This window comes from Melanerpes formicivorus, unplaced genomic scaffold (genome assembly GCF_026170545.1).
Source record: "Melanerpes formicivorus ecotype bairdi unplaced genomic scaffold, bMelFor1.0.p_v2 SCAF_16, whole genome shotgun sequence".
NCBI classification, from domain to species: Eukaryota; Metazoa; Chordata; class Aves; order Piciformes; family Picidae; genus Melanerpes; species Melanerpes formicivorus.
This window is the reverse complement of record NW_027142368.1, coordinates 5,990,246-6,001,049: the sequence shown is the minus strand read 5'-3', so window position 1 is coordinate 6,001,049 and position 10,804 is coordinate 5,990,246. Positions and strand designations below refer to the sequence as shown.

Sequence of the window (10,804 nt, the reverse complement as noted above, 5' to 3'; positions counted from 1 at the left end):
AGCACAAAATTCACTGCTGGGCCAAAAGGCAGCAAGATCTCATTCATCAAGAGGTGTTTCTCATCTGAGCAATCCTGATGCTCAAATAGAGGGAGTCAGACTTTGCTTTGACCGAAGAAAAGGAAGGATTGTTTTGGCCCTAGAGTAATTAAGAATGAGCACAAGTACAGGCTATACTTGGGTACTGTTGGCTTTGTTAATAATTGTATAAATCAAATCCATTTCCACAAAATAATTTTATTAGATACATGAATACAAAAGATTTACAAATATATTAGTGTTTTCAATGCTGGAGTATAGAAAGTAATCTACATTTAAAAAGTCACACACACATATGAGTAGCTCTGTCTCCAAAATATTGCATAAAAATACTTGGATTAGTACTAAGAAACTGACCCAGCAGTTTCTTTCTCTCTTTTTCAGAGAGCTTTGAATCCTCATCAATAGCTTTCAATAGAGATAATAGCTCATCTTTTGTGGTCTTCTCTGTATTGGAGCGATACTCTCTTTCATCAAGTTTTTGGCAAAAAGTGTAGCCTGAAAGGGAACACAAAACATTCAGATAGTTAACACTACACTCAACCACCCTCCAGCTTCTACAGACCCACCCTCTTCTAGAGTCAAATCAGTCATTGTTACAGAAAGCTATTTTGCATTATCTCTGTCCCTTCCACTTCTCATTTGGGTGTTAGAAAGCTCAGTTTAAAATGTTACCTGCTACCTTAGTAGGATCTTGGCCTTTCTGCAAAGCCACCAGCTTATTGCTGACCATTTTATGCAGTGTCCCTGGGATCTTGAATACAAAGAGAAGACAAACAGCAGCTTAGAAAAAGGCAGTTCTGCATAAGCTTGCAAGATAACTAAAACCTGGTCTTACCTTTAGCACATCTCTTTGGTGATCCACAAGGAACAAAATCAGGAGATCAGTTTTCCCTCTGGATAAGGTTTTGTTGTTGATAATAGCTTTAGAGAATGTTCTCTTCACAACCATCCTGTTGTCACTCTAAAGAATAATGTGAAATAATGACCAGAAGAGAAGAATTAGTCTCCCCCTTTAAGAAGGGCATTGTCTTTAGTGTTCTAGAGTCATTGCTTTTCCTGTCACATATTTAAGCCACAAACGTGTTTTCTCACCAGTGTTTGGGGTCTCTAGATTTCAAGGAGTGTAAAGCAGCATGCAACAAGTGTACACATTTACCTCCTTCTGTAGTTTGAGCTCAGAATGATGTGCTGCAACAGCCATGAAGTACAGCAGTCTTCTGAACTCCTCCCTGACTTGGCTGTCTAGAAGTTTCAAATACAGCTGAACGGCTTCTAAAGATTGCTCCATCTTGCCATTCACTGGGGAGAAATAAAGCAACTTCTTTAGATAAGGCAATAAACAACAAAGTACCTAAATTAGCCACTGAAGAGAAGTTCATCTCTCTCAAGAGAAGTGGTCAAATGAAACAATTCCTTATCACAAAAATTCCACAGGCTGATGAGAACTGTTTGCAGACAAGCTGAGAACAGCTCACAGCCAGGTTTTCAGTTTGATGTTGAAGAAAGCTCACTTAAAGTGAGTCAGTTCAGCCATCTTAAATGGAATGTAAAATACTGAAAAGAAAGAGAATGGTGCTGCTAAATTGCATGACCTCTTTTCGTGGACATAAGGATCTCCCAAGAAACAAGGAGCATGTATTAGATAAAGGGGCAAGCCTGATGAATGGCAAACTGTTTTGTAGAGCTTCACTAAATTTGAGCTGGTCTGACTATGCAGAATGCCCACGTTAGATGTGTGAATTATTTCAATGTAGTGGGTTGTACCAGTATCATCCCTTTAGCCTGTAGGGAGGACAAATGGGATATACATGCAAACTATTTGCACCAACACAGAACTGAAGAAAAATAGGCAGCACAGGGATGAGATTATGTTAATGATGACTGGAACATCAAAAGCTTTCTAAATATAAAATTTAAGAAACATTTCTGTGGAAAAGAGAAGAGAACTCTGAGTAGAGCACAAAGCTTCCACACAGCTTTAAGTTTCACATCTCAAGGCTTAAATATTTAATATTAAGCCATAATTACATTTATTTTCCCATGGATACTTAATTTCAGTGGATATCACCTACTAGCAAGTTACAGCACTCCAGTTTCAGAACCACTCCACACAGACCTGAGTAAAAACTACACAACTGCTTATGATCAACACCAACATTTCAGGGCATGGTCTTCATGACTAGAAATTAAAAGAAAAAGAAAACAAACAAAAAAAACCACCCAAAAACACACCCCAAAATCCACAAGACAAAACAAAGCAGAAGTCAGCCTTTAAGCTTGGCTGCTGTGGTAAATACTCACCTTGTCAGTACCTATCTGACTTAAGGTCAGGAACACAGCTTTGTGTTACTTACCTAGTAGTTCTGCAATTCCTAAATGAATTTCAGATGCATGGTTTAACAGTGGCTCCTTTTTTTGGCCATAGTATCTACCAATATTGTCAAACAGCAGTAGTTTCCACGTGTCTGCTTCGTCTGATTGATCAGGCAAGTTCCTGCTAATATCTACCACCATATGATCTGGAAGATAGTCCAAGCAATCTATTGCCGCTGAGAGCCATTCATCTGTTCTAGAAGACAGAGAGGTTTAACTTTGTAGCATTACTTAGCAGTGCCTTTGAGAGCTGGCTGCATTGGTTTTCCACAGAAAGCAGGCAGAGTGGTTTGTCAATCACGGCAAAAACTGCGTGTGTAGGTACTTAAATACATTAGGCATTGACACACACAAAGATTTCTCCTGACACACTCAGGTAGGTGAAGTCACATACCTCTTTGTTATGTATTTAATCAAGATGAAGAATTAGTAACCCACAAAGGTAAACAGTCACAAGCAGTTAACCCCAGAGTTAGTGATGTCCTCTACTGTTAAAGAAGGACATAATTATTGCTAGACAAACAGAAACATGAACCTTGATCTAATTCAGACTGGTAAGGTTTTCAGACCATGTTTTCAACTATATTTACATACAGTCTCAGGCTCAGCATTCCAAGGTTTTTTAATGTAGTGGGGGAAAATAAACTATTCCTTCACAAGTAACTTTTTAAGGGGGGAAAACCCAACAAGCAAAATAGAGTATTTTGCTGTCATCTTCCATCAATGCAGCAATTTCCTCTCTGAACACCATTGAGCACTATCATTGCATTCAAAAAAAATCTTCCAATGTTCATCAGAAATTGTCTCAGCTACTTCTGTTTTAGAGCTTAGCAGTTGTTATTTATCAATTATTCCAGTCAGGTCTAACAGGGAGAAAAGTACCTGCTCACCTCCTCTCTGCAGTACTGGAGACTACAACACTACTACTCAAAGTTCAACTATGCTTTACATGCTTATTAAAGCAAAGAGTTTTTCCAAGTCGCAGAAGTGAGTGATGAATACTTACTGTGAGTCACTGAAAGCCTTGAGAATCTCTCTGTCTAGGTAATTACTCGTGATGACATATCCAGGTCCCTTCCTTGGTTGTGATAGCTGAGGTCTGATCTCTTGGTGCTCAAGCAGAGACTCAAGGAGTGGAAGGTCCACAAGCTGCAGCAGACGGGCAATTGTTTGTTCTTGCCATACTTCATTAATAACTGGGAAGGGTGGAATACATAAAGCACATGAAAAAAGACATATAATGGGAAAGACAACTCTCCTTAATTTTACCAAAATAAAGGTTTACAGCATCAGAGACTGTAGCCTTGATCAGTTTTAAATGCCTTTTATGACCACAAAAAGCAAGAGTAGCCATTTGTTTAGTTAACTACATGTGCCCGAGAGCTGCATTTTGGATACATCTGAAGGGCCTTTCATTCTTTAGGCTCTCCTTTGCAAGCAATCTTTGTCCTAGATAAGAAATTGTTAAAGAAATGTAGGAGTGACACTACCCTTATCACAAGCTTCCACAGTTATAATCTGGCTTGGGTTTTTGAGAGTATCTAGGACACATTAGCATTTTTAAGCAAAGGAAAAGGCACCTAAGATCATAGTTTAGTCAGATAGAAAACATGGATTGACAAGAACAGTTTCACACAGTACTGAAGGAGTGCTGGATGCTGCAGATAGAGAGTTAAAAAGCTAGGGAAGAGTTTGAGCTAACAGACTGCTGGCTGTAATTAAGTCAAATATAGAAGCACTGTACACAAGCACAAAATCCAACACCAATTTGTTTCAACTAGAGATAATGGGTCCTGTCTGATGAGATTAAAAAGGTAAAAGCAAGCCTGCAACAAATAATTTGCTTTTGTTACGACATGATGTTCTAAGTAAAATACTATTAGAGGCCGGTTGACTCCCTCTATAACCTGACAGGCATAAGCTGAATTTCAGTCTCACAAACAAGCGAGTGAGACATCGTTTGGCTTACCTCGACGGGACAAACTATCTGAGATGTTTACGTGAGGGCTACTCGCAGGTTTTAAACTCAGGTTTTCCCAAAGATCCTCCAAGCTTTCTGGTTTGACAGTGGTAGAGTGAAACAGTGTGCTCCTCTCAGCTCTGAGACAGTTAAAAAAATAAAAGTAAACCACAACATATAGAATCAATAAGAGTGGAAAAGACCTCAAAGATCATCAAGTCCAACCTGTCACCCAACACCTCATGACTAACTAACCCTGGCTTCAAGTGCCACATCCAATCCCTTTTTGAAGACCTCCAGGGATGGTGACTCCACCACCTCCCTGGGCAGCCCATTCCAATGGCCAACAACTCTTTCTATGAAGAACTTTCTCCTCACCTCAAGCCTAAACTTCCCCTGGTGCAGTTTGAGACTGTGTCCTCTTGTTCTGGTGCTGGTTGCCTGGGAGAAGAGACCAACCCCCAACCTGTCTACAAGCTCCCTTCAGGTATCAATGGATACCCAAACACATCATGTGACATATGGATAACTGCCTGAGATTAAAAAAGTTTTCTCCATATAAATATTCATATAGCCCTTCTACCCTGACCAACACTTTTTCCGTCCAAGTCACACAAGAGAATGCACAATACCTTAAAGAATCAAGAACCATTGTATGCAAGTGCATAGTTTCCCTCCTGGAGCTTGTCACCAACAAGCTACCTCAGTTTCTCGCAGAGAAAGATCCAAGAAGAGGAAATAGTTGGGGGGAAATTATTTTCAAACAGACAAAATTACCCCCTTACAATCTCCAGAGCTTTATGACAATACTCATGGTAGCAAAGCAAGGACAAAAATTAAGAGCTGTCCTTGAAAAACCCAGAGGGGGGTTGCTCCATAGCAACACCCTTTCTAAAGTTACACAGCTAATGGAAGGCCTCAGGAGCCTGTCACCCACTTCAGTGTGAGCTGTTTTTTCTCATAACTGCTTTCATACATTGTTGGGTATTGGACTAAAACAACTCCAGACACAAAATTACTATTCCCCTAAGTATGTTTCTTTAATTCCTGTTTCTATAACTTTGGTTTAGGGCACTGCAAAATCCTTTAAATGTTCACTATCTTCACTATGTATGTGAGAAGCTGTATGTATCAACAGATCTGTTCCTTCCACTAAATGAAGGAATGTAATCCAAGGGATCTGTGCCCTGCCTGGAAGAAAAGCACCTTCAGCACCTTCATCCTACACTAATTGAACATGAATAATCTTGTTTCATCACTGTGTGTTCAATGTATTCCAAGTCTTGCTTTAAAAGCCCTTTGTGATGGATATATTTTTAAATACCACATTTTAATAGAGTGTTTAATTTCTCATAAATTCTCTTTCCATGTGCAGACTTGGGACAGTTTGCTTTAGAATAGAAATAGCTGAAAGCAGAAGGTGGTGAAGCAAGACCGAGGAACCATCAATCCAACTGATCAGAAAATTCTAATTTAGCTGAGCTAAAGCTTCTGCTTCTAGAATTTTCCAATCAGTTGGGTTGATGCACTGAAGTTCACATTTGCTGCTCTCATGAACACATCAATCACATCAGGTGCTTTCCTTTTAAATCAGTATCATCTGCAGTTTTCAAAAGTGCATTTTGCTGAAACTACTGCAGTGTCCACATGAATGCAGTTTCTCCTAAGAGTTTACACTGGGATGTGCTGAGAGATGAATACCTGACAAACACTGTTTAAAGAAAGTTGTTTGGCACAGTGTTATCTACGCAGCAGCATGCTCCCTTTTGTCTGGTTTGATTAGCAGCAGGATTTTCTTTGTCCTCTCCTAAAGGGACAGGGAAACAAAACCTCATCATTGCACTTCCTTCTGGTTCTATGGTGGCATGCAGCAGCCTACCAGCATGCTGCCTGGCCTAGAAACAAGAGGTACATGCATGAAGAAACAACTGAAAACATCTGCAAAAGTTAGCTTCACTTCAAATATAAGATGATGAAAGAAAACAGTTTCTAACTTGTTTTTTCCTTAAAAAGTGGATAGATTCCTGACTTATCCTAGAGCTGTGTGTGCAGTTTAGTCACACTAAAGTGGTTGTTCCACTGCTATAGTCTATTTGATACAGCTGAATTGCAGTTAGCTGTACTGGTTTAGAGCACAACAGATCAGTATCTGTAACGCACTCAATTTTTACCCTCTTGCCTTCTTCTGTCAAGCCAATGTGGTAACAGACACAGAAAACAAGTAACCATGCAGGCTGAATCATTTACTCGCTTCAAATTGCTGATTCCTACCTGTCTTCCACCCACAAGTATCTGTCTGGTATCCTCTGCTTTCTCCCACTTCCCAGGACCTGTAATTGTACAACAGTTGTCCCTTCTCTCCCGCAGAACATACAACATTTTCCTGCTGCAAGATCCATCTTATCTTCACGTTCCTGGTACTAACCTTTGTGGTGTACACTGCTGGTAATCTTTATCCAGTTCTGGCTGGTTTGAGGCATTTGTGAATCTGTAGAGGCTACTGCTACTGTCCTCAAATACAGAGCGCTTGTCTTTCCCAAAGACCCTGGTTGAAACAGCCTCAAACACTTTGTAGTCCATCAGCGCTTGACACACACGCACTATTTTAGCACGGGAAATGTCAACCTCTCCAAAAAACTTGTTCTGCAGAAGATGGGCAAAGACAACATCCACTGCATCTGAACCAATAAAACAGTCATGATGGCATTTCAGGTGCTGGCGACGCTTTTTCACCTCCACTTGAGTTTGAAGTGCATTGATAATACTGCTCCAGACATAAGTTGCTCCAAACGGCTTCTGTGCCAAGCTGAAGCCTAAGAACAGAGAAAGCATAGAGAGTGAATTCATGCTGTGGTTACAAAAGAGCTGCCCTCTCTCTGGCTCTTAGCTTTCATGACCCTTGTAAAGATTTAAAACCCTTTGAGACTTCCAGCTTGGCTTGGGTTGTTCATATAATTAACATTTTGTTCCTTAGCAAGTCTATCTGCATTGCACTGACGTAGCTCACTCTGGTGGGTGCTCTCACTGGGTTACACTGAAGCTTTGTAACCAGGAGTTTCAACTTTTTTCAGCTCGTCACCTAGACACTATCCTTTTGCATGCTCCTCCATCACCCACTCTTAAGCACACATTCCCATAAGCAAGAACAAGCTGGATCCACTTGTAACTCCCCAGCTCCCCTACCAAGACTAACAAACCCCATATAGTTGGGCAGGGAAGAGGGAAGCAGGGATACAGAGAACCCTCAGAACTCCGTTCCCTACAGGACTGTGCACACACACAAGCTAATTAGTATCAGTGCTTCAGGTAGCACTGACAAGATCAAGAAAGAACCACCCACTCAACAGCCTATTACCACCACGGCTCCAGCTAAGATTTAAGCTCTGTGTACTCAGTGCCACTTCCTTGAGCCAACCAGTGTTCCCCATCCTAATAAAAACCACTGAACTATTACTCATTTACCAATCTGATCAGGAATAGCATGCTAACAACCAACAGTTTGGCCAGAGGCTAGAGTTGGCTTGCACAAGGACTTAAAAACACAGAACAGACTTTAAAAGTTTGTCGGTAGCACCTAACTGGGAAGAGTTGCAACCACCAGAAGCTAAAATTAGAATATATGTCTCTCAATAAATCAGATTAATAATTTATTAAGGGAAAACACAGAGGAAGAGGAAAGAAATGAGAAACTGAGGAACAAATATGGAATGAGAAGCTGGCAGAAATCCTAGAGAAAACCATCTGGGGTTATGACAGACCTCGAAACCAAATGAATTAACAGTGTGATGCAGTGTTTAAAAAACAACAACATGCAACTCATTCTGGAACATATTACCATCAAAATTTTCCACAGAGGCACAGGAGATATTTTTTTTCTGTTTGGTCTGAAGTGGCATTAGAGAATTATATTCCAGTTTGGGGGCACCAGAATTTCCAGTTGATCTTCACCTACTAGAAAGCCCAGAAATTAGCAATTTTTAAAGTGTTTGGGTTTTTTTTGTTGTTTTTTTTTGGGGGGGAGGGGAGGGGAAGGGACACTTCTTAATACAAGGTTCTGAACAACACTAGGTAGAATCCTACTAGAATCCCCTCTTCTCAAAGCTTGCAAAGTACAAGACAGACAAAGCATGCCCTTGACAATACTTTAACCTAGTGAGACCTTCAGGTAGGCAGAATAAACAGAACACAGAATTTCTTTCCAGCCCTACACTTAGATAGCTGACTGGCCCAAACACTCAACACCACCAAAGACCAGCACAGGCTTCTGTTGCTAAAATATCACCACACGCTGCTTTGCGAGAACCCTACCACTAACCGCTGCATTATCACTGCTTTCTTCCACACTCGTTCCCCCTCCCAAAGACCCGGGGAGTGGGTAAGTGTTATTAAACTCGGCACTAAGATTAAGGTGATAAGGCTTTACGACACAAAATTTAGATGTTCGAGGCAGAAAAAATAAATAAATAAATAATCAGAAATCGTTCTAGACAAGAGACCTTTCACCCCGCACTAAGGAGCCACCCACTTCGTCTCTTGCTCTCGGGACAGAAGCAGCTGCCCGAGTCTCCTTGTTCCTCACCGCCCCACGGGCACTTGCCGGGCATTGCATTTGTGCCACCGCCCCAGCCCAAGCTCCTGCCCGGTCCGCAAGGCTGCCCCCTTTAGCAAAGCAGCGGCGGTCGAGCTCGGCGGAGCAGGAGGACAGGGGGACAGATTCAAATCGCGGAGGGGACCTCCCGAGAAGAAACACCATTCCTCGCCTCATCGTCTTCCACCGGCGGCAGAGAGCAGCCAACTTTTGAACTTCTGTGGAGCGGGGAAACGCGCCGGCACGGAGATCTTGGCAGCAGGGGCCAGGCGTAGTACGGGACGGCTCCGCAACCCGAGCCCGCAGCAAAGCACAGCCACCTTCACCTCACTTCAACAGCTATCTTCACCAAGCCCAGGCTGAGAACATAGCGCCCACTGCCCGCTACCCCCCGACCCCGCTCCAGTGCCGTCCCACTCCCCATGCCGTACCCGGCGGCCTAGCGACAGGGCTGCAGACAGCGCTCAGGCTCAAGGCTGCCGCCTTCTCTCGCACCGTTGCCATCGCCAAAGCCAGCTCCGCACTGTGCCGCGCTCCCACCGCCCGCGCGAAAACGTAGCCCACCAGGGGGCGGGACCGCCTCGCCCGCGCCCACCCCCATTGGCGAGGAGCCGGGCCCGGGGGCGGGGCGTGTGCGGCGGCGGCGGTTGAACGGATGTCCGCGTGCCCGCGGCGAAGCGCGAGCGGCTCCGCGCGGCCGGCGGCGGAGAGGGTGGGGCGTGAGTCTCGGAGGAGCCGGGTGGCGGGAAGGGTCGCCGAGCCCCCGCACACCCGACCCGCAGCCGGGCAGATTCACGGGGTTTGGCTGCCGTGAGCGTGAGCAGCCACACGATCCACAAACCGTGACGAGGGAGGGAGCGCAGCGAAGGGCTTGTGCTCGCCGCGCCCCGTTCAGGGACGTGGGGGTCCTGCTGCGCTCACCTGGCGGCAGCGTTGCCTGCGCCCCGCGCAGGGGAAGCCCCGGCGCTTCCACTCCAAGGGGCTGTGGAGCCCTGCTTTGAGAACAGGCCATGTTCTCTCCTTGTTTGCTGGGTAATTGCAAAATCAAATCGCTCAGCTCCCTTTCTTCAAGTTAACCCAAGAACAGGCCTTGTACATCACGCTGGACCGACAACGATGCTTGTTACAATGAAACACGACTTGAACGACCATATGTAAGTCGGAATTTTCCTCTGCTGGGAGCTGTTCATTAAAGCAAGAGGGTTTTAACATTACTATTGGAATAAAACAATAACTTCACTTTCAGGGTCATGAAAGCTTTTTCTACTGTCAGCAGGAAACTGTTGAGATCCAACATCTTTTTCTACTAAATATGGAGCATTTTGAGGGTCCTCATTCCATGAAACTGCATTAGAAAGACAAGCACTTGAGTCATATTTCTTGGCTTTATTTCAACAATGCATTTAAAATTGATCTTTTTGATATGCAAACTCAGAAGTATATAATGCACATTAATAACCAAATAATATAGATGTGATACAAAAATTCATTCTGAGTCCTCAGGTCACTGCCCTGTTGGTGGTATAGTTTTGCAGAATGATCTCTGCCTCTGAAATTTGCAGCCTGTTTCACAATGAGCTCTCTGCAAACAGATGTAAAGCGCAGGTGATCGGCTATCCCCTGAAACTCAGGGTAGACTTTTTTTTTGTCCTCATTTGTCACACTTAAAGGTAGGGCACTGTAAAATGTGTTAATATTATCTAAGTAAATAAACAATGAACTTCATTTTAAGCTGTAAAGAACTCGTACAAAGAGCTAGATAGCACAACCTTATGGCAAACATTTCTTCCTGTTTCAGTGCCAGACCACTGAAATATTTACTAATGAAGTTCTAAGGGTGA

The 10,804-nt window shown here is 43.2% G+C and overlaps 1 protein-coding gene across 3 annotated transcripts; it reads right to left on the bottom strand.

Moving 5' to 3' along the window:
• Positions 1 to 221: 221 nt before the first annotated feature.
• Positions 222 to 9,522, bottom strand: DEPDC7 (DEP domain containing 7). Of its 3 annotated transcripts, none has more exons than XM_068147874.1 (9): positions 9,395 to 9,522; positions 6,801 to 7,188; positions 4,385 to 4,515; positions 3,422 to 3,611; positions 2,397 to 2,611; positions 1,199 to 1,341; positions 878 to 1,003; positions 715 to 793; positions 222 to 537 (listed from the first exon to the last, which is right to left on the bottom strand). In XM_068147874.1, the coding sequence occupies exons 1-9, from the start codon at positions 9,465 to 9,467 to the stop codon at positions 323 to 325; spliced, it is 1,560 nt and encodes a 519-aa protein (XP_068003975.1). In that variant the 5' UTR covers positions 9,468 to 9,522; the 3' UTR covers positions 222 to 322. The 3 variants fall into 3 exon arrangements, with proteins under 3 accessions (XP_068003975.1, XP_068003976.1, XP_068003978.1); XM_068147875.1 differs by lacking the exon at positions 9,395 to 9,522 and adding an exon at positions 8,211 to 8,283; XM_068147877.1 differs by having other exon boundaries at positions 362 to 537; positions 722 to 793.
• Between the last annotated feature and the right edge of the window lie 1,282 nt (positions 9,523 to 10,804).